This window comes from Prinia subflava, chromosome Z (genome assembly GCF_021018805.1).
Source record: "Prinia subflava isolate CZ2003 ecotype Zambia chromosome Z, Cam_Psub_1.2, whole genome shotgun sequence".
Classification (NCBI taxonomy): domain Eukaryota; kingdom Metazoa; phylum Chordata; class Aves; order Passeriformes; family Cisticolidae; genus Prinia; species Prinia subflava.
Window position 1 is genome coordinate 59,440,516 of NC_086283.1, and position 23,701 is coordinate 59,464,216.

Below are 23,701 nucleotides of genomic sequence, written 5' to 3' on the forward strand. Positions count from 1 at the left end.
ATACAGATGTTCACAGCTTTCACCATGCTGTGAAATACTCATCAAAATAGAAGCCTAATTAACACCTCTTACAAAGACTGAAAAGAGTGACTCACCAGTGTTATGCTGTCAGCAGCAATAACTGGATTCCTTGGACACTGCCAGCAATACCATTCATACATGCACCTGTGTCAGCCCTTGTAAAGGTGCACATTATCAAGAGAATTAGTCAGGGTAGAACTGAGACATATGATTTTCCAGACTCCAAATTACAACCTAATGATTACTTTCACAACACAGCTAAAACACATAAACACAAGTTGTTCCAAAATGCCGCTTCAGTTATTAGCTATTAATGACAATCTGAGTACACAAGGACAATCAGAGGAAGAAAAGGGAGAGGTTTTATATTTTTTTAAATAAACTTTTAATGTGCTATATAGGCACGATCACTACAAGATCTTCCACCTATACGCAATACTACACACTGTTAACACACTGCATTTTCACTGTACATTAAAAAATCTGGGAAGAATATTCCTTCACTGGAAAAATATCATACAATCACTTAAATAAACAAAGACAACATTACAGTGCAAACAAAATCCTGGTTTTATTTATTCTGCAATTACTGAGTATTTTCTAAAAGTCTTTTAGAAAAATAAAAAAACCTTCCCATGGGCAACCAATACGTTCTGAGATGATTTCCTCTTGCTGAACCAAGAAACTTGATCTATTCCTTGAAGTTGTTATAAGCGGTATACTCATTTATATGACGTATATTCACGTGATTTGTATGAAGCAACAGATCCCAACCCAAATTCTGCAGACAGCAACAAAACGGCACTTGCTGGCTTCATCTGACTTTTGATCAGACCCATGACAAGAAAGGTCTGGTACAATAGTTATCCCCATGAATTAAAGACAAAGTGCTTAAGGAAGCCAGACAAGGCCTTGGTTAATGATGCTATTGGTTTCTGCTGGTAATTGCTGTTAGACAGAGTAGGGACATACTTTTTTTTTTTCCCTTTAAAGAAGAAAACCAGACCATGGAACAGCAATCATGCCAAATTCAACACACAAAAGAAGTATGACATATTTCTGTCCCAAAGGGCATGATAGTTTTGCTTGAGCCCACAAAGGCCAAGACTCAGAGCAGATGTTGCCTGCTTCCTAATCTGTGTAAACTCTGTCACTTTCATAAACTCCTACTCTGGTGAAACAATATAGTAACTTAAAAGTGCCTGTATGCTCTTGTCAGTTGGGTGATGTTAAGAGAGTATAGACTTTAGGGAAATAAAAAAAGCAGGTAGGTGCGTACATGAAAAGGGGATGTTTGTTTTCACTTGGAGAAGAATGTTGTCTCTTTATCCTCCATTGTGCGACCCTCCTCGGAAAACTGGAAAACCTATTTGAATGCAGCTTCCGACTCTGGGTGAGATAGTGAGTTTGACCCACTACCATTGCTGCACAGAATGACACTGGGCTCTTCATGTACGTATCATCAACTTCTGTTCAATCTCCATTGGATGCCATATAAAGAATAAGGCAGGCTTAAAAGGAAACAGAATATTTAGCACCAGTGACAGTATATGGGTCATCCTTGAGGTTCTTACCAGATTAGACAATACCATGAAGCACTATTTTTACAGGCAATAAGTGATTATTCATTACAATTTTCAGATTTGCACTTCTTTCTAAGCATACATAAAAAAATAGTAGTAGCTAAGAAAGCTGAATTAAATAGCACACAATTTCACAGTCCTATTGCTGTCTGTAAAATACATAACCTGCATATCACCAGTTTGCTACTATACCAGCTGATGGGTAAATGCATAACATTCTAGACGTATGTGGGAGATGGCACAACATGAGGACTATAAGGCTATAGATTCCCCAGTTCCAGCTTGTATACAATTATAATTTTTCGCTTATCTCACTGAATGAGCACACAGAGCATGTAGAAAATATGTCTCAAGTGGATGGGCACTGAGCTGCATGGCTAAGATAAAGAGCAGCTTCCACAGTGCTTCTGGCTGGCAGTGACTGAAATACAGCAGGAGGCAGGCTTCTGGTCATGGTGAAAAAGAGCACTGGCCAGAGGGTATGCACCAATGGGGCTGTGCCTTAAGAATGCCTTGGCAGACCAGAAAAACAAATTCTGCTCTGCTACATACTGCAGTTCTCACAGCTGCAAAGCCATCTTGTGGAAAGGCAGTGTGATGATACACGTTAGCCTGCTACATCAGTAGGACAGCTGTTAGATCCAGATGAATGAGCAAGTGCAGATTTTGCCTACTAAAGCTTTATAAAAGCCTTTGACCACCCTCATGCATAAATACTAACCCACATATCAAAATTACTTATCCTAACTACTTAAAACATTATGGTGTAACTGCCCCAAACAGAATTAGCTGCCTGTACCTACAAATGAAACTTGCAAATGAAGACAGTAAACATTAAGAGATTATTGTACCAAAAAGGGTAAAAATATATAATAAACTACTGTTTAATTACATCCCCTATTCATAAGTAATTGACCATGATTCACTCTCACAAAATTATTTTAAGATTGTGTATCTAATAGAAGTTCAATATTTGACTACCCCAAGAAACTGCATTAAAAATATCCCAAACCCATCAAGCTATGTGACCAGAGCCAGAGACTTGCCTGCTAAGCAGCTCCTTCTCAGGTCCATCAAGAACACCCTAGGGTCCCTCAGAGTAAGGTTACTCTTTCTCATGGAGAAGTTTCTCAGGGTAGCAAGAGAGTAAAAGTTCTTGGTTTTTTACTGATGAGAAGAACTTGTTGATTCTTCTCAAGATACGAAGGAAGAACTTCTGTTGGGAAGCACTTTCATTCACACAGAAGGTCTGGGAAGGTTAACTGCTCTCCTTGCACTAAAATAAGTGTTCTTTCTCTTACACAGCAATACAGTTAGAGAGGCACGCTGCAGCACAAGTGTATCACACACAAAATCCCACAGACAATTCTGCAGAGAGCCCACGTTCACAGGACTAAAGGCTGCCTCTCTCCTTTATAGACTCAAGCTCTGAATTCTGGCAATGAATTCTGTGCAACCCAGCTTATCTCTCACCTCCCATCCACAGGAAGGGGTGAGACTGGGTTGTTAGAGAGTCCGTACAGCCACAGGGTAGAGCAACGACAAGTGTTCTGCTCCTTTGATAGGCAGCTTCTTTGTAGTGTAGTAGTGGATGACTTCAGGAACACTGTCGAAGGGAGGGCTGTTCTGACCCAGGATGTATTTCTCTTTGGTTTTCGTCAGCTTCATATGCATAAAACCTTGACTGCTCCTGCAAGGAAAGCAAAGTGTAAGTTCATGCTTGTGCATAGGAAAGAGGGGTGCAGCACCACGACAGGCTCTCCTTATGGAGGGGAAAGTAGGAAAACAAAATGCCAAGTAGTTGCTGGGTGGCAGGCTGAGACAGTGGCCAGACTGACAGTTCCCAACTGCTAGTTGCAAACCCCCATGGACAGTTCACCACAAAGACAGCCTAAGGTAGTGTTTTGTTTTCAGTACCTGTGCTGCCTTGATCCACATGCAAGGCTGTCTCACACAGAAAGTGATCCAGAGGTGTGCCAGAAGACAATCCATTTCCTCCCCATGACCCACTCCCCAGCCCCTCAGTATTTTCCTAAGCACACTTATTTTCACTACAGCCAGTCATTACTTCTGGACCCAAATATCTGTGGTGCTGGCCTGTCAGAGGCCTGAGGGTCCCTTCATAGGCACAAGCAGGCCACAAACCTTGCTCAGATAGGCAAGACATGAACTGTCCTGTTCTACCCTGTGGATGCCTCAGGGCATACCTCACCCATTCCACCCTGGCAGTAACTGTCCAGAACACAACTCTGTGTGAAATCTGCTGGCTTCAGGTGAGAAAACTACTCCAGGTGAGCATGTTCCCAAGGTTCATGGCACAATACTGCATTGGAGTGAACACTATTCTGAGCAAGGGCTGCTGTCCTGTGGTCTTTCTGCAGGCACTCTCTTTGAGGGAAGGCTCATGATTACGCAGGCAGGAGAAGAGTGCCACGGAACTTATGGAACTGCCTTGCCTGCTCTTGGCAAAGCCAACATAACTCCACTCTGATGGGTACCACCCACACTGCCATACAGCACCAGAGCTAAAGCTGGCCTCAGCTCTTCCCAGAAGTGACCCTTCACCGTCTGCTGTCTTAACATAACATATAGGCTACTTTAGGAGTGTAGAGTTCAGCCAGGGCAACACAAGTGCAAGGAACAGCTCCTACACATCAAGATGTTAAATGAGGCTTGCTTTTTACAAGAAGTTTTTTACAGCTTGTTTGATGTCACAATTCTGGCTCCAAGCCATTGTTTCTTCTAGGTGTGTCCAGGGGCAGAGACAATGGTGTTAAAACTAGAGTTAGTCTGTGTCAGCAAAGAAACCCAATTCAAGATGACACAGAAAGCTGCAGCAGGAAAACAAATTATGTTAAAACCAGCTTCTCTAAAACCTGCCATATTCTAGTTAGCAGGTGCAGCGTTTGTAAGTGCCTGTATCATAACCTAGCTCACATCTTTCAGATGTATTCAACAAATCTCTGGTGAAGAGAATGTTTCTGGTGTGCAGAAACCACTGCAGGCACTGTAATTATGGCTCTACATGCTTAAAATCTTGCTTTGAATATCAATTTCTTAGTGGGAAAATATATCTTTCAAGTCATAATTGATCTCTAAATTATTTCCCTTAAATAAGAGCAACATCTTTAAATACTTATGAGGACAGATGTATTGCTCTCTTTCTTCAGTTCACTATGAATATACTGTGCTACAAAATTACTTAAGAGAGTGCAAATACATTAATGGAATCACAGGCATGTGCTAATTTCAAAAGTATGGCAAGGACTAGAGAACAATCTTTTGAGTGCACTTTAGTGCAGAAAAGAAAAAGGCACAAGCCTTTTTTAAGAGGACGACAATGCACATAGTATGAACAAATTGCTTCAAGCCATGTATTATTCATGACAGACAGCTGTTGCTTCCCCAAGAAGGACCTATGCATATATTCAGGTTTGTGTAGCACATAGTCATTGAGCTTCCACAAAAAGAACCTCTGCTACATATCTTGAGAAGTGAGTGTTCTGGAAGGTCACACTGTTTGTGAGGATGAGGGAAAAAGAATGTTATGAATAGCAGGCTAAAGCAGACAAGGCAAATCTATAGCTTCTGCCTGTTTAGTCTCCAGGAGAAGAAAAGATGAGATGGATTGTGTCAGGTTGCAATCATCCACTGCCTAAAATGGAGAGTTACGGAGAAAACAGAAGATTCCCAGTCAACAAGCAGAAGCTACAAGGAAGTTCCCACTGGACACAGGGTCTTCTTCCTCATAAGAGTCCTAGCGCCCGGGAACCAGGATAAAGCAGGTCAGAAGGGTTTCACCCTCACAAGTTTTCCAAAGGACTCAACAACCTGATACGCATGTACTGCTTGGAGTAGGGGATTGGACTAGACATCTCCAGGGGTCCATTCCCAACTAGGTATCTCTAGGAAACTGGAAGGTTATGTGAAACTGACTTCAAAGCTTTGCAGTGTCCCACATGGAAATTTTCTGTTCATAAAGGAGTAGAACTGAGAGGCAAGAACATTCAGTCAATGATTTGGTTTTGCCTACTCCTAGTCTTTGCAGTCAATACCACATTGTTAGTGACAGACCTGACTTCTATCCTGGGTACTTTTCTGGATGTCCAGAACTCTTCAAACTGAGCATTATTTCAGGCTTATAGTGGATGAAAGAAAAGATTATGTTTTCAAATATCTTCCTCCTTACCTCCCTTTCCACCCTCTTTTAAAAGTTTCCAAAAATCACACTGTGAATGTGCTATCTGCCCTCCCTGTTTCAAAATGACATGTCAGTGGTTGCAAGTACATATCAAAACAGACAATTCTCATCTTCTGTAATGTAAAACAAATTAAGTTGGAAGAAAGTCAACTAAGCACCCTAAAATCACGTCCTTGAATTAAACACTTTAAACTATTCTGTGAAACTATTCACATCTACACTAAGGATCCTTCTGTGCTGTCTCACCTTCTCTATTTGTCCTTAAAAGCTGTCTCACAGTCTCCCCTCTTCTGGAATGCCTGGACTCAGACAATCAGTGCCGTTAATAACAGGTAAGGGCAAAATGCATCTGCACTTGATTAACAGCCCCAGTGCTGATGGACCACTGACTAGAATTAAGGGACCACATCAAAAAGGAACCTGGAAATTATACTCCCTCCTCCTCTCCTCCAAACGTTTTCAATCTAAGCTCCGATTTTAGTGTGCAAAGAGATTACTGAAATATCAGGTAATGAAGGGGAAAAACGCTTCATGGTTGAGTGACTGTAAAGAGGTTTCTGCTTAGTTTTTGAAGCACTGTTGGAGTCTACCTGAACAAGTGCTTGACTGAGTAATCCTGGTTTTGGAATGCCTATTTTTCAGCTCGGCAATAATTATTAGAACCTGCCAGGCCCAAAGTTTCCAAAGAAAAGAACCTAAATAGTGATTCCAAGTTCACATATATGAACACTGAGGACAGCCGGTGCCTTGAAGAGACAAGACATACACATTTTGCAAAATAAGGTGCCGGAACTAAGGCATGTGACATTGTTACTGTGTGAATTCTGAGTGCCATTGTGGTTTTTCAAATGTTGCAATAACTCTTCACTACATTTTCATTCAATTGAGGGAAAACAGTGACAAAACAGTGCTATTAGAGACAATATTCTATCCTTTCTTTCCTTTTTGCAACCATTCCCATGAGTTTCAAATATAGAAGTAAATTGCTAATTGCTGATGCCTGCATGAAATTTCTTTGGAACTCTCAAGCACAGATGTTTACACAGACATAAACTTGATATATGACTAATGGTCAGTCATACCTTGTTTAAAATGTTTGGCAACACAACTGTAACACCAAGAGACTTTGAATTGCAACCTCCCCACATATTTTCTTTCAGTGTTCAAAACCCAGTGAGGATGGGAAAGGAATTGGGCAGACAGTTAATCAGAGCGTACTTTTTTGATGTTATGCATGAAGTGTGATAAAAGCAGGTTTAATAAATATTAATTAGATATTAAACCTAGTATTTTTTTCCCAGGAAATATTAATGGCTTTGAAACATGATTCAGTGTTCACAATCAGAAAGTTTGGCCAAGTTTTCTGAACCCTATTTTTGCTGAAGAAAGCACTGTTTTGTCAGAATAGATTTTCCGCATTCACTTTGATGAAACATCACTTGCACAAAGAAAAAAGCAACAACTCTGCAACAGCATTGGAAAAAAAATCTAGCAATGTAGGAAATACATGTTGTGTTACTTTTCCGTTCTGAAATGATTTTCTATTTCATAATTTTAACTTGTATTACATGCTGTTGCTTTGAACAAAGCCTATAATGTTTCATGTCAATATACAGCAACAAGAAAATAAAATAAAAGCTCCTCTGAAAAAGAAAGACTCATTACTTAACCCCAGACAAAAAAAAAAAAAAAATTTAAAACTTATTTATTGGAGCCATTAAGAGGCTGGCCTATGAACTGGTTTTCCTGTTTCAGCTTTGCTTTTTCAAGCACTTTATACACAACACTGTCATTCTACACCTGATGGACAGTCTCGATGATAAAATAAACAATGTCTTTTCCCCTACAAACAAGGTGTAGAAGTGCTCATTTGCACCCAATGTGTGAAGATGACTATTGAGCCCAGGCTCCTTTCTCTATAACCAGTTCCCATCTGCTACTTTGAAGGTAGTGAAAATCTTTGGCTTCTTGGACAGAATCCATATTTTCTGCTAGCAGCCAGGACTCTATCCTTATGGTTTAGCCTAACAACAGACTAGTAATACACTTCTGAATATTTTTATTCAATTGCTAATTTAGAGCTATATCAAAAATCCCATGACCTCTTTGTAAATTATACTGACACAAAGAAACTTGTAATTTTTACAGTATTACAGGATTTACTTCCATTAACAAAATCCACAGAAAGGTGCAAGTCCAGAATTTATCCTGAACCCAGAACTACCCAGAGTTTATGTACTCAGCTTTGGAAATCAGGATCACTTCTACAGATTGTACTGACAAAAAACCCAACAAAACAAACAAAAACCCAACAAAAACAAACAAACAAACAACAAAAAAAAAATCCACAACCACACCAAAAAACCATAGCTTGCAGTTTCCTTTGCTATTCAGGGAAACCATATGCCTGTTTATGAGTCCACAGGATCAGGATGTCAAAAGGCACCACCCTCTCTGAATTCAGCTCTGTACTTCCAGTGGCTATGATTGTGCAGGAACTATCTGACAGAACAGAAAGCAATGCCTGTTACTGTTTTTGCTCACAGACTGCACATTTAGTTAACTTGTGAGATAACCCTTATCTAAAATTAAGAATAGTCACATTTCCCAAAACTGAAATGTCAGTCAGGAAATGAAGTGGTGTGGGCATGATGCACACTGCTGCAAAAGCCTTGGGAGGGAGGAATCTTGTCTGAAAGGATTAGCTAGTAAAGCTCAGCTGGTGCCTGGTCTTCACCGAGCAAGACTGAATCATGCTAATCCTGAGATCCTGTTCTATTGCTGCATCAGGAAGGCACCTGTGAGCCTGATGTTCACTGAAGTGATTGCTGAACACCTAAAACATTTACAAGTAAGAAATGGCTCTCCCTCTTTCATTTGCACATCTACTTCTATCTTTTTCACCCATCTGCTTGTTTGTAAAGAACAGGTCTCAGACAAGGAATTTGAAACCAGGCATTTCAAAAGCAGCCAGAAACTTCTAGTCACAGCACAGTTACCAGGACTGTGGGTCTCCAATTTTTACCCAGCCATCTGCAATTATAATTGTGTTTAAAGAAGGAGTGAGTGGGTATGAACGAGACAAATATCTACAACCCTGAAGGAATACAGAGAAGAGGAAACAAAGGTAACAATCGAGATTCAAGAGAATGTATAGCTGCCCATCATGCCTTGAGATCATTTTGTTCTGAGAAGGTAGATCATATTCTTTCCCTCTTCTGCTGTGCAGAATTTAAACAATGCTGACCAAGAGGTTTAGCTCTTTGGATCCCAATCCATAGAAAGATGCTTGTATCTTAAAACACTTTTCACCAACAATATCAATTTCTTGTTTCTAACTGAGATAAGCAACATAAATGTGTACTTCAATAAGACCTTCACTGATGCCCCCAGAGATAGCTAATCACATGCAATTAAATTTCACTGGGTAAACTGCACCATCTCAAAGTGACAGGCATTGACATGAGCAACTAAAACTACCTCAATGACTGTTTTTTACACAGATGCATTTTAATTTAAAAATAAAGTTATTTTCACGCTCATTTCATTACATTTGGAATTCTCCTGCTATTGGAAAAAAATGGTCTTCAGAAATGTCTACATTATGCAATATTCAGTTATATTAAATGAAAATGAGCAAGTTCTACCATCTTTTCACTTTTTAAATACAGGCAATATTTGAGTAGATTCTTATTGCTGAGTTTTGGGAAACAATCTTTTGTTACTAGAGAAAACTCAAAAACTAGAGTGAAGAGGTTTGGCCTTGGTTTTTGCTTTTGGTTTTGTTTTTAGAAAAAGCTTGTTACATGAAACAGAAGAATAGATTTTATCACTGTTATCTAAACTCTGCACAAAATCAGCAGGGTGTAATTCTTACTTTTTCCCGGAAGCATAAATGAAACATTTAGCCAAAAAGAAATGCTGACTCACACGGGGTAGTAAAGGTCCCTGAGAAGCACAAGCACACCTAATGGACAATGGGAATGTTGTAGTTCTGTGCAAAGAGACTACAAGAGGATATTAAACGGATGAACTCAGCTGTCCAAACCAGCAAAATACAATTTTAATTGTCACCTTTCCCTCTGAAAGTTGTGCTATGGCTGAATAACAAAAATCACTAGGCTGATGCAAGAGTTAAGTGAAATACTTTTGAAAAAAGCTTGTATTCCAAGACTTTGAATTTAAGGGAAAATTTAAGCCTGAGGGAAAATTTATTCCAAAGCTTGTGCTATTAATACTTTAGTGTCTGAAAATATCTAGAGGACACCTATGTTGGAGAATACGCAGATCAAATTACAAAAGAGATAACAGGAACTGAGCCAGAATTCTAAAGCAGATGTGTTCCAGCTCAAGGCAAACCTCTGCATTACAGGGAGATCCCAAAAATAATAGCAGAGGAATAATGACTTAAAATGTGCTCCTACAAAATACTTTTCTTCTCAAGTCCTAGAATGGAATTTTAAACATAAAAAAGTATCAGCTTTGGTGCTATTTATAAAACTGTTTGTTACAACCAGGTATCACCATCATCACAGCAGTAAAATGTATTTTCAGAACAGACCTGTCAAGAAATGGCACAAAAGCCAAACTGGGAGGAATAATGCCAGTGAAAAGGGCAAGTCAGCCTGTACCCCAGACCTACTTGGAAGGCTAGGCTCCACATCAGACCCTATCCTGCATGAAGGAAAGACAGGAAACATTTCTCTTTGCACCTGTACAGCCTATACCAAGGTCAAGGGGCTTCTTTTTCTCTTGCACAGAATACCTTGACTATCTTCCTCAGCTAGAAAATGAAGTGAACATATTGTCCTGTCAAGGGTGGAAGAGTTGGGCTAGATGATCTTTGATCCTCCCTTCCAACCCCAACTGTTCTATGAATCTGTTTTATGGTGTGTTGAAGAGAACGTCTGGATTGTACCCTGCTTAGCCTAAGCTAGGTAAGGTAAACTCAGGGCAGTGCTAAGACTGAATACTGCTCATTTCCTAATTCAGTAGATCTTCCACACTCAATCCTGGGCTTTTTACTTCAAAGAACCATAGCAATGCTGTACAGCTTTACTGCAGTAAAGCACACAAAACAAAAGGAATGAAATCCCCAAACAATACAGTTACTTATTCAGCCTAAAGCAGAAGCAGCAAGAGCATTTCAAATTAGAACCAGAAAAGAAATTACTCCAAGTTTATTTAGTTAAGTGGACACCAAATGAAGACTAAAAATCTCCTAACATCCCCAGACAGGAAGGTACTAATTCAGTGACTGTAACCATTCATCACACAGTCCCAAACACTCTGGAGTCCTTTGGAGCTGAAACACTGCAGGAACAAACTGGATAATTTTCTCCTATTCCGCCAGACAAGTTAAGGCTTACAAATACATTTACTATGTTTTACTGACAAGTACTTACTTCAGTGAAAGAGAATAGTCATGCTTGCTTGTCTGACTATTTCTTACAAGGTAGCTACACTCCTTACATAAACGTAACAGGTTTTCTGCATCTGTCCGACTGATTGCTCCATGGTACCATCTAGGAAAAAGCAAAGAGGTTAATACACACACAAATATTGCCACCCACACTGCTTTCACTACTTAATTTTTTTAAGGTATGGACTGTTATCAGTAGTACATGGATACCTTTAAAATCTGATGTATTATGGATAAAAAGCACCAGATGAAGTTATTACAAATTGTGGAGGCTTGTAGTTCCTGTCAGCTGAGGGGAAAAACTCAGATCAGGAGAACCATGCAATAAAATTGGTGTACACATCTATGTAAGAAACTCCCATTTAGAGCAACACATTAAAATCTGCAGATCCATGATATACACATTTGCTCTATTTCGTCCCTGGGATACATCAGTTTTTAAATCAATATACAAAACAAAAAAACAACAAAAGCAAAGAAATAGAAGATCAGAAGTGGAGAATATGAACAGTTAACAGTGGAAAAGATTTGCTAAAATAAATCTTTGAAAAAGGAGAAGAGTGATGAAGTGTGAAGATCTATCAAAAAAGGCACACTCTAAACAAAGCTGTGGCAACTCTGAGAGCTTTATATAAATCTCTTGTGGATCTGTGGAGTAGATGTGAACAATTCAGGGAAGAAAGGAAATTGGGAGAGGAGAGGTGGGTCCTTCATTAAACTCACTACTGCAAACAAAGAAGCTTCTCAGTGCATGCTGCTCTGTATCAGCTTTCAAAATCTCAGACTCCATGAGAAAGTGCTTTGACCCTTCCCTAAGTTTCCAGAGCAATGTAAAATGTGTCTGGCCCTGTACTGTGTCAAACATGTCTCTGAGGAAGATGCCTCCCTCCCTGCAATTGCCAGGTGCACTTTGAAGCACTATGTGACACTACCATGTCTGCCTAAGCAAGACAATGAACACATCAGAAGTGCTCTCTGTCTGTTCTTATCAGGAACTGTTGCTTGCTTTGTGCAAAAGAGTTTTATTCCATTTGTTCTTACTCTAAGAAAGATGCTCCAGCTAAAAGACAGGTGAATTAAAAAGATACATAAATAAAGACCAGATAAATGTCTTTGACAGACATCATGCTCTTAACTACCTTGTGCTGGTGTCTCCATTGTCAAATCTGATTAATGTGCTAAAAAAAATGTTGGTGTCCAAATTAAAAATTCATTGTGTGCTAGATTAAAACCAAAGTCTGCATTATAGGGAACTAAAAAGAGGTTATACTTTGTATAGTCACGACAGACTAGAAAGGGAGGCCCTGACAACTTCATCACTTCACAAATCAGATAGAGACACAGATGCAAATGATTTCAGGCAGTCTCCTCCTCATCTCTCATTAGATATTTATTGGTGAAGGATATTTCTTAACAAGCAATTTAAAGACTAGATTGCCTTCTGAGTGTAAGGAAATAATATTAACACAAGTGTGAATCAAGAAATGGATTTGGGAGAATTTGAAAACATTTCCTATTAGCTACAATTATCCTTATTTTTTTTTCCTCCAAAGGGCCAAATAAAACAAAAGCGAAGCATTACCTTACCAAATAAGAGATACCAGACTCAGAGAGAAATGGAAAAAGAACATAGGGCTGGTTTGAGGAAGAAAAACCTGCTTTTAGAGTTGAAAGTAGAACAGTTGAGTAGATCAGATGAGATAGCATCTGATTCAGATGTGACGTCGGGAAGCTGTTTTGGCTACACCTGACAGTAAACAGCAGTATGCAGAAGAGTAATTGCTCATGAGTCATATGCCCATGTAATTGGGACACTGCTCCTGTTCCAGCTACCTAAGTGCGATAAGCAAAGTGTCATAATCAGTTTTAAGTTCCTGAGTGATTTGCTGTTCAACTGTATTGGATCTGTTTGCCCTGGGTGTGCTTATTTTTTTTAAACGTCAACATATAAGCATTTGTGACAAAAGGTCAAAGATTCAAACGTCAGTGATGTGGTCTTTAAAAAGTGCAATGAAAGCTTGTGAAGGACACCAGTGCAAAAGTATGGAATAACCTGAAAGTCTTCTAAGATATCCTAGAAAACACAGGCACACAATACAAACTTGAAGGCAAAATTCTAACATAATCACACGCTTTGACCCCCAACAGGATCTCCTCCCACGTTTGTAAGTACCCTGATTGTGCTTTACAGAATGCTCTTCCTGATGTCCCTTACTTTGTCAATGGTCAGGTTTTGACCACAAAGGGGCCATAACTCCACTGAAGACAGGAGAGCAGCATCAATTATACAGTAAGTATAATAAGTTATTACAGCTTACGTAACGCACACTACTCTGTTTCTGAGTTACAGCAAAACAGGAAACTACCAGATCTTGATTATAAGGTTGGGAGGGATTCACTTTCAATGAGACAATGGAAACAGCAGAACACACTTTTTCTTTACACTGTTATTGAGGAAATAGAACAAATTACTTTGGTTCCCCTGGGTCCATGAGTTAATAAATTCATAGTTACAGATTCCTCAGTCACAAGTAACTAAAAGTATTTTCTTGATATACCAATACACTTTGGTATTTTTGCCTGTTTGGGGAATATCCTAACCTACCCATCCACTTGCTAATTTGTGTACATCCTTTCCTTTAGATCTTGTATTCCTTTCTGCAAAAACAAGACTCCACTTCTGCAGAAAAAGAAGTAAGGGTTTGGCATGTGCTGTGGGGATGTCTCACACTAGTAAAACTTGAGTAGTTTGAATTATTATGAATAATCTATGATAAAATAAATGTGAATTCTTGCACTTTCTGACACATCATTGTTAACTGTCCATTCATTTTATGTTTGATCCATCATACTGAAGAATCAAAAATAACCTCATGTCACTGGCGTTTGAATAGTTAGGAAGGAAAACCTGCATTTTTAACATTTAACTGCAGTTATACTGAAAGAGAGAATGACATGACATGAGTCAAAAATTAAGAGCTGGAACTACCCAACTTGGAGGACCAAATGTACAGTAAAATTTACAGCCTTTTAGTTATTTACCTGACAATATCAGTGACTGATTTCACAATAACGGTTGCTACTTCCTCCACTGGAGATAAGCATGCAATCAGTCAGTGGGCAAATGGGTAAAAGGCTGAGGTTCATCAGATGGAACATGACAACATGTGGATAATATTATTATCCACTTCAAACTTAAGCTTTCAAATACTGCCTGAAAAATAGAATGTCGAAGGAAAAGCAATTTCTGGAACTGCCTCCTCTCAAACTAGGAGAGGATTCCCTCCTACTGAGGATTCAAAGTGTAGAAAGATTGTTAATCCTCTCAATACCACTAGCATTAATGAGCAAAGTATTCTCACAAAGTGAATACTCAATCCATGGTAAATTATGCCCTCCCTCTCCGGTGCAAACAAATTCTGCCTCTAACACAAGAATGACAGTTTCTGGAGTGGACTGCCTTCAGGGATTCATGGCACAGCTTCTTCACTTCACTGCATGAATCCACTGGTTTCTCAGAACCCAGGAATATTCACTCTAGCTTTTGTAAATTGCTCCACATGAGGATTTTTCTCTGTCTAGCAGGAATTCTAGCCCCTTCTCTGAGGCTGCACCTTTGGTATGATACAGGACAGTGGGTCATTCCATCACACAAGTCAGTCTGTCCAAACTTCAAGGAAAGGCAACAATGAGGCAAGACAGGGGCCAATTGTGTGGATACCAGACATTCACTTCAGAATGCACTCAGAACCCGAACCTGGAGCTGATAAAGGTGCATCTAAATACCACTCTCAAGTTTGACAGCACAAGAGTAGAAATAACAATCTCTTTTCTGAAAGCTGTTTAAGTAGTCTTATCATTCTCTCCTTGGAGGAGAATCACAGCCAGATGCAAGGCAAATCTGATGTATTAGAAACACGCTCTGCTGCCACAAATATATGGGATTCACACACTATTAAAGAGAATTTGGTTATATGGGAGATAAAACTTTTTTTTTTCCCCTAATGCAGTATAAAGGTTGAAAATGGAATAACTGTATATACTTGACAGGTAAAATTCACTGTTCCTGAGATGATTTTCTTGTTTAACACTATTTTGTTCCCCCACAAAAATTACTTACACCTCACAGGATTACGAAGAGTAGGTCTTTGAGGCTTTGGGGATATTAAGGAGGGAAGATGGTCAGCAGGATCTGGGCACTTCCTGCTCCTGTAAGTTGGGAGGCAAAGAGCTGGAGAGCAATTACTGAGCTACTTACATCTAAGAGAGCTTACTTACATCTGCTTTTCCAGTTGAATAGTTGGATCTATTCTCTCTCCCAGGATCCCACAAAATTCAGGACTGCCATGTTTGATAGGTTTAAATCCTCCTCCAGGTGCTCTTAATTGCCTGTGGTGGTCATTTGAGGAAGGAGATGCTTGCCGTTTCCCACTTCCATTAAACTGGGCTGCAAGACACACAATAATTACCTCTCCAGGCAAGGTTAGCAAGGACCAAAAGAGTTGTAGCAGTCAGAGAGATTTTCACACCCCACAGACAATAAACATACACCCACTAGCATTAAGATGCCTTATCTACAAAGTTACACGTATCACGTAAAGTGTTTCTTACTATGCAGAGTACAGTCCTAAAACTCTCTTGCTTTTCCAGTAATAAAATTCAGGCTCATCTAAACCTTGCTACAATAACAACTGCTTATCTTGACATTTGACACTTTGATCCTCCAGAGATGATGCTGCTAAACAAGTAACAGTAACAAGCCTTCAGTCACCTGCCATAATTCCAGAAGCAAACAAGTGAGAACATCAGTTTGCCTTAGGTTATGTGGTATCATCCTAACAGTGATCTGGGGGCAAATCAGGCAGCTAACACCATCTATCCATACCAGAAATACGGTCAAGCAGCAAAGAGCTTACAGTGCATCCACTCACATGCTGCCAGCACAAAGCTTTTGCCTTTAAAGTCTACAAAACAGAGATGAAAAAAGAAAAATAGCTTTTCATAATTTCACTCACTAACTACACTATTAGAGGACAGACTTCCAAGAAAAGCAATACAACTTATTTTGGAAAGCTGTAACTTGTTAGAGCACTGTAATACCCATAGCCAAGCACATACTAACAATGTCAGCAATCCTCATTCTACACTTATGGATTCCACATAGCCACAGTTTGAAAAAAAAAATTAAAGTACAGAATGTTGACAGGAACAGTGAAAGAATCTACCCACATCATATTCCTGACTCTCACTGCCTTTTATGGTTGGCTGCTTCATCAAAAACTAACACCCCAGCTGCAGATAATTTTTTTAAGATTATCTAGTGAGGACCAGGCAGAGAATCTTCACTGTGTCAGGAGGTAAAAATCACAGTGCTTACAAGCACAAACAGCTCAATCAGCCCCTATGTGAATTCCTATGTGAATTTCAACAGCAATACTGGGGAAAAAATGTTACAAGGAAAACTGAAGGGACTCCCTACAAAACGTATTGGCCTCATGCATTTAAAAGTGAACTTATTGTAACACAACCAAGTAGGCATGTGGGTGATAGCATTAAGTGTTTTAAAGTAGTGTTTTAAAGTAGTGTTTTAAAGTAGTGTTTTAAAGTAGTGTTTTAAAGTAGTGTTTTAAAGTAGTGTTTTAAAGTAGTGTTTTAAAGTAGTGTTTTAAAGTAGTGTTTTAAAGTAGTGTTTTAAAGTAGTGTTTTAAAGTAGTGTTTTAAAGTAGTGTTTTAAAGTAGTGTTTTAAAGTAGTGTTTTAAAGTAGTGTTTTAAAGTAGTGTTTTAAAGTAGTGTTTTAAAGTAGTGTTTTAAAGTAGTGTTTTAAAGTAGTGTTTTAAAGTAGTGTTTTAAAGTAGTGTTTTAAAGTAGTGTTTTAAAGTAGTGTTTTAAAGTAGTGTTTTAAAGTAGTGTTTTAAAGTAGTGTTTTAAAGTAGTGTTTTAAAGTAGTGTTTTAAAGTAGTGTTTTAAAGTAGTGTTTTAAAGTAGTGTTTTAAAGTAGTGTTTTAAAGTAGTGTTTTAAAGTAGTGTTTTAAAGTAGTGTTTTAAAGTAGTGTTTTAAAGTAGTGTTTTAAAGTAGTGTTTTAAAGTAGTGTTTTAAAGTAGTGTTTTAAAGTAGTGTTTTAAAGTAGTGTTTTAAAGTAGTGTTTTAAAGTAGTGTTTTAAAGTAGTGTTTTAAAGTAGTGTTTTAAAGTAGTGTTTTAAAGTAGTGTTTTAAAGTAGTGTTTTAAAGTAGTGTTTTAAAGTAGTGTTTTAAAGTAGTGTTTTAAAGTAGTGTTTTAAAGTAGTGTTTTAAAGTAGTGTTTTAAAGTAGTGTTTTAAAGTAGTGTTTTAAAGTAGTGTTTTAAAGTAGTGTTTTAAAGTAGTGTTTTAAAGCAGACAGCTGCAGTGTTCAAGTTCAAAAAGATAATGCACAGAGACATGTTGTATGAGGAAAGTGTTTTGGAGCTGTTTTTCAAAAATTTATTTATGCTTATGTCATGAAGCTTAGGACACTTGCAAATCCCCCCTCTACTCAGAGAAAGTGGGCACAACTTTTTTAATTGCAAATATTGGACAAACATATTCAATCACATTCCTAAGTATACATGGTGGAAATATGCTGGTTCTTCCTTATTATAAATTTTGATTCAACCTCATTACTGGATAATGAAAGCTGATTAGCGTAACAAGGAGAAACATTGCGGATGTGGATGTGGATACTTGCCCGTGACATACACGAGCAGTATTATTATTTTAATAGAAAAACACCCAGATGTAACTTGGGTACACTCTGAAAAGCAGTGAGCTTACTGTCACCTTCTGAACAAGGAACATCTTTCAGACACCAAAAAATGCAGTTCACAAAACAGACTCAGTTCTGACTGTTAACAGCTGTATCTTTACAACACAGAATCACAGAATGGCTTCAGTTGGAAGTAAAATTAATTATTATCTATTTGCAACCCCCTAAGAACAGTGAGATGCCACCACAGGCAATGATTTCATCCACTGAACCACACTGTTCAGAGCCTCATCCAATCTAGCTTTGAACAGTCCACAATGTCAGGGCAACCTGTTCCAGTGCTTCACCAGCTTTGACTACACAATTTCTTCCTAACATCTAATCTGAATCTCTCCTATTTCAGTTTAAAAACATTGCCTCTTTTTTTATCTCTATATGCCTGTGTAAAAAGTCACTAACATGATGGTAAGAGGTAGGAACTATTCTCCAAAAACAGGACAAAGTTAAATTTCAGACGCTTTGTAATGTTGGAGCTTTTCTCTCTGTTTGAAAAGTTCAGATATCTCTCTGGACTTCTGGCCTTTTCTTCTTTCTTCTTCTTTTTTCCCCTTTCTTTGTGAATTAATTTGTCAGGAAGAAGCAGTCTTGAAGGGATATCCAGGCAGATTGAAGTGGCAAGTGTGATACCCAGTCAGGTACCCGCCCACCCAATGTTGTAATCTGGTCTGAGTCAATGTTGTAATCAGGTCTGAGTTTGTGCTGCTATGAATCGTCTCTTAAACAAAGCTAAAGTATACTCAGCTACTGCAGTTATGGAACTGACTGCAATATCTGACACTTCCACACTCTCCCTGTGGCCTCTCTTCCTGTAATTCCTGCCATACACCTGTGACAGTGGCATGCCAGAACTCCCTTGCCTTAAGTCCCTCAGGGTCCTAGGTAACACCTTTCCATGCAACAGCAGTAGCAGCCAGAAAAAGTCTGGCATTTATAAGTCCTCCTTCCATGATCAGTGCTGGAAACTATTGACAAATGGCCCTCTTTACCATTGAGTCAAGACCCTCTTTATAACAGAGGGCCACATATTTTGTAAAGCAATACCAAGATTGGCTTTACAGACTTCACAGACATTTCCTCTACCCAAAGGTTTTCTGTGCCCACACGACAGTCTGAAAAGGACAGATTTCTCACAAGCTCAGTGGAAGCCAGTGTCAGCACAACACTCTTGAATGGACCCTCTGATGCCCATGCTATCTTCTATCTATCCAGTGGGCTCTCCCTGGTGTTATCTCTTTTCCCAGCCAGACTTGCGTACCTGGAAGCTACTTTGCTCCTATTACTTTGCCAACCTCAACTCTTCTGGGCAAACCAGTCTGCCCAGCTCAGCAGGAGTTGTAACAAGACCTGCTTGCTTTCCACAAAAGCCATCAAAAACACATTTTAGCTTCAGCTGTACAGCCTCCAATAAAACAACTCCAAATTTGTGTGTGAAAGACAGTGAAAATTCTGCATTCCAGTTCTGCTACACAGAGGTGCAAAATTTTAGCAAACTATCTTTTAGCACAGCAAAATCCATAGCCTACGTACAGCTTGCCCCATCCACCATGCCAGCATGATACCAGACCCAGCCCCATCCTTAGGAGTCAGAGCACAGACACAACTCCCCTCAGCCTCAGCACATTCCACAGCCTGTACACATTTTCATTCTGACAAATCTCAAAGTCCAGGTTAGAGATAAACAGGTTTTAGCTATGCTTGAGTAACAACTCTTGAAATTATGGGAGAAGAACATTTTTTTCCTTCAAAAACTTGCATGAGTAATCAGGTTCATGATAATGCTAGTGTTGCTTGCCATTTTGGTTTGTTTCTATGGTCTACCACCTGACAAATCAAAAACATTTGCAGCACAAGTCTCCGTGTCTGCAATTCTCATCACAAATGTCTGTTGTTCCCTCCAGATGAATTTCTCAAAATAGGAAAGTTTCAGCAGAGGATCCCTCCAGGATATCCACATTTCCATGTAATTGTGGGCCTGTAAAGCGAGACTTGCCCATTGCAAGAATTTTTAATAGTTAGAGCAACACTGCACTTCTCAGAAAAATCCCAGCTAAGAACTGAAAAAACCCTTTCCTGTGCTACACTATGGAGCCACCACATAAGTTAGAAGAGCACTTCACACATCTCAGCAGAGGGTCAACACTTGTCCATTGCAAACTTCACACCATTTCAAACTTCAAGCTCTTCTTTCCTTACTTTGAACATTTACTACTCCTAGGACGAAGATGAATTCTAGAGATGCCAGGTGAAACAGCAGCTTGCAACTCTGCTTGCAGCCAATCCTTAGACATTTCTTGGTGACAAATAACCTTGTACTTAAAACAAACTAATCTATAATGAATGGCAAATGTAATGAGAGAAATCTAACTAATCTCAAAAGGTGTTTATTCTTCTTACTTTAAATAAGAATTCTCCATGCTGAACCTGTAAGTAATCCAAACATATCATAATACCATTTAATTAAACCTCTCCTTACTCTATTAATTCTGTAGAGCAATATTTTGCTCTCTGTGCTTTCATAACTGCATAGTACTTGAAAGAATATTTACACATAAGCCAATCATAAAATCTTGTATTGGAATGACCTTGTTAATTTACAGTTACATGTAAAAATTGAAAAGTAGATATAAAGAAAAAATTTGACAAAACTAACATTCTTTATTTTGAAACAACTCAGAAAAACCCAATTTCAGAATTTACCAGTTAAAGACCAAAAAAGTAGACATAAAGATGAATACAAAGCTTAAGACAAGATTCAAATGAATTAAGACTCATTGATTTCATGTAATACGACCACTATGTGAAGGATAATGTCTGTGATTTACATATGCACATATATGACGCTTAAGACTTAACTTTTAAAATAATCCAGTCTCTGTAGCTGCTGCATTAGTATTTGGAAAATTTGTGAAATATGATCTCACTGGGGGACAGATGTATACTAGTCCCATAGCTTGTATCTCATCACCATTAAGCAATGAAGTTGCTGGTTTTTGAGAGAAAAATTACTTCTGGGTAGCACACAATCACCGACCTTGTGTGGGAAATTATGTGATCAGATCAGGTTGTTTATCCAGTCATTTCTTCCCATAGGATGAAAAAAATCCTGAAAATGGAGACTACAAGAGGTCCTTGAATAATTGTTTCCAATGCTTAACTGTTCTTGCAAAGAAGAAACCAGCTTGAGTCAGAACCTTTCCTGATTTATCTTATCTTCCCATCACACACCTGCTCATTTGTGAAAAAACTGGCTCCATCTTATTGAGGATCTGGTCATAGGCATTAGAAAGCTCTCATTACATCCCACCCCAAGTTTTCTCTTCTCCAAGCTAAGCAAGCCCAGTTCTCTCACCATCTTTTCGCATGTGCTGTCATGTGCTGCAGTTTCTTGTATTTTTTTTTGGCTCTGTGCTAACAAAAATGTTTATCAACATCTCTCTTATATCAGAATCATGCCACAGCATTATGCAGTGTTCAAGAAACATGCAGTAAAGAGGAACAGTCACTTTGCTTCATTCACTGGCTTGCTCCTATTCATACAGGCTCGCATGCTGCTAGCCTTCATCATGGTGAGGAGCATTGCTAGCTGCATGTAGTCCACTTTCCAGCAGGACTTTAGGCCCCGTCTAGCAAAGCTGTATCCCAGCAAGTCAACCAGACCTAGGTCCACATTGCAGGGGGTTACTTGGCTCCAGATGGAAGTCTTTGGGCCTGTTCTCATTAGGTTTTGTAAGCTTGTTGTCAGTCCTTTTCTCCAGCATGTTCAGGTCCTGCGGAATGTCAGTTTTGCACACACCCTCCCGTCCCCTGGCTGTTATTCCAAGCTTGATAAGGGGCATTTCCTCTCCTTCTGCTCCTGGTTACTAATAGGTGTGCTGAACAGGAAGGGTTCCAGAACATATCCTTGGAGGAACCACACTCATAACCAGATTCTAGGAAGGGTATGAATCACTACCCTTTGAGGTCAATGACTCTGGTAGGTTTTTGCAAATCTACTAGTTCACCCATCTGGGCTACAACATTCCAAACACAGCTGATGCCACAGCACAACATGTTGAAAGCTAAAGTCAACCAGATGACACCTACTGCTCTCTTTCCATTAAGAGATCTAGTAGTTTTAACACAGAAAGCAAACAGGTTTGTCAAGCAGGATTTACCTAGGGTAAATGCACACTCACTAGGCAGTAATCATTGCTCTCAGGCTTCTTCCATGCTTGCTCCCAGAGCCACATCTCTTTTCTTCCCACCTCACCCCCTACACTTCATTACACTGTCCCTTTGAGAATCGCTCCACAATTTCAGCACCCTTCAAAGCAACTTCCTCATCACAGAGACACTCAACAATAAACACTATCTACATCCCATCCATTAAAATGAGGGTAGGGACAAGGAATGGGAGAATCAGAAGTTTTAGTTATATGAAACAAGTGCTAAGATGATGCACAACAGGTTGGTTGAAGTACCAAACAAGAAGAGCAGTGTTCCATATTCCTGCAGCAGCTAAAGATTTGAAATGACACACATTCCCTTTTCAGACATTTCTTCACACACACATACACACCAAAAGAGTGTAAGTACTCGATTACCCCCAAAGGCAAGTATATATGCTATAACTTTGAGAGAGAATTTTGAGGCTGGAATCTAGGAATCCTACCTGCCAAAGCTGGGATGGTGACTTTGTTCCACTCCCATGGCTGATCATACTCATCCGCAGGCCTGTCATCATCCTGTGGCAATTTGCTTTCTCGTAAACGGCGACTCACCACACTTTCAGAATCAGATTCCACACCACTGCCTTCTGGTTCATAGGGTGTGTCATAGAGCTGCATGTTTTTCTGGTGGGACTTTATGCCTTCCTGCTGCTGAAACTCTGTTGGCAAGGAGGAAAATTGCATCAGAATCACTACTAACCATGTCTTATCATTACAGTCTATAATTTTAGAGCATTCAACTTCCACCCATTTCTTAATAGCCACATAATTATAGAGATGACAAGCTTGTACAAGACTTCTAAATTCTACCTCTATGTTGGTAACTGGCTGGAAGCAAAAGTTTGCTCCAATTAACAACCACAGCTTCGTGCCTCCACCAGCATTTCCCAGCTTGTGCAGAGCCAGATTGCAGGAAGCATAGAATCCCTGTCAGCTAGTGAAAAGCAACTCACAAGCAACTCTACATAAATTCCCAAGAACACTGAAATTTGTGTGTAGTTAGCTCTTCAGGAGGAGATGGTTCTGAAGTGAAATTTGAAAATACAAAGAACATAAAAAAGTAAATCCCACAGTACAATTGTATATGCTGATAAAACAAAAATTGTCTGCATTTACGCCTACAGAATATCAGCAAAAAATGAACTAGGACTGGAGTAAGAACACTAAACAAAAGCATTAGAACTTATCTCACATGAAGGGGGTGGTAACAGCAGCTTTCAGCTGCCTGAAAAGCAGTCAGAACCAAACCTTCTTGGGCAGAATCAGAAGCAGCAGTAAGGAGTAACAGGCACAAGAGGTAGCTCACAAGATCCAAGTGGTTCACTGAGGGTACCTTCCTCCCCTGGTGTGCAGTGCAGCCCTGGGATAGGTTATTACCAGGTAGGTCATGGGAGGTCCCTCTGCTCTTTGGAGTTTACAGAACCTTGGGTAGGCAAAGCCATGGTCCCTCCATACTGATACAAAACTGGGTGGAGTGAGTGATA

The 23,701-nt window shown here is 39.3% G+C and overlaps 1 protein-coding gene across 1 annotated transcript in view; it reads right to left on the minus strand.

The window, feature by feature from the left end:
• Positions 1 to 567: 567 nt before the first annotated feature.
• Positions 568 to 23,701, minus strand: part of SHB (SH2 domain containing adaptor protein B) — a 57,696-nt gene continuing 34,562 nt past the window's right edge. Inside the window, exons 3-6 of the mRNA XM_063422896.1 lie at positions 22,661 to 22,876; positions 15,506 to 15,674; positions 11,211 to 11,330; positions 568 to 3,294 (exon numbers count right to left, since the gene is read on the minus strand). Coding sequence (XP_063278966.1) covers positions 3,111 to 3,294; positions 11,211 to 11,330; positions 15,506 to 15,674; positions 22,661 to 22,876 — 689 coding nt within the window. The 3' untranslated portion in view covers positions 568 to 3,110. The remainder of the gene's footprint in view (positions 3,295 to 11,210; positions 11,331 to 15,505; positions 15,675 to 22,660; positions 22,877 to 23,701) is intronic.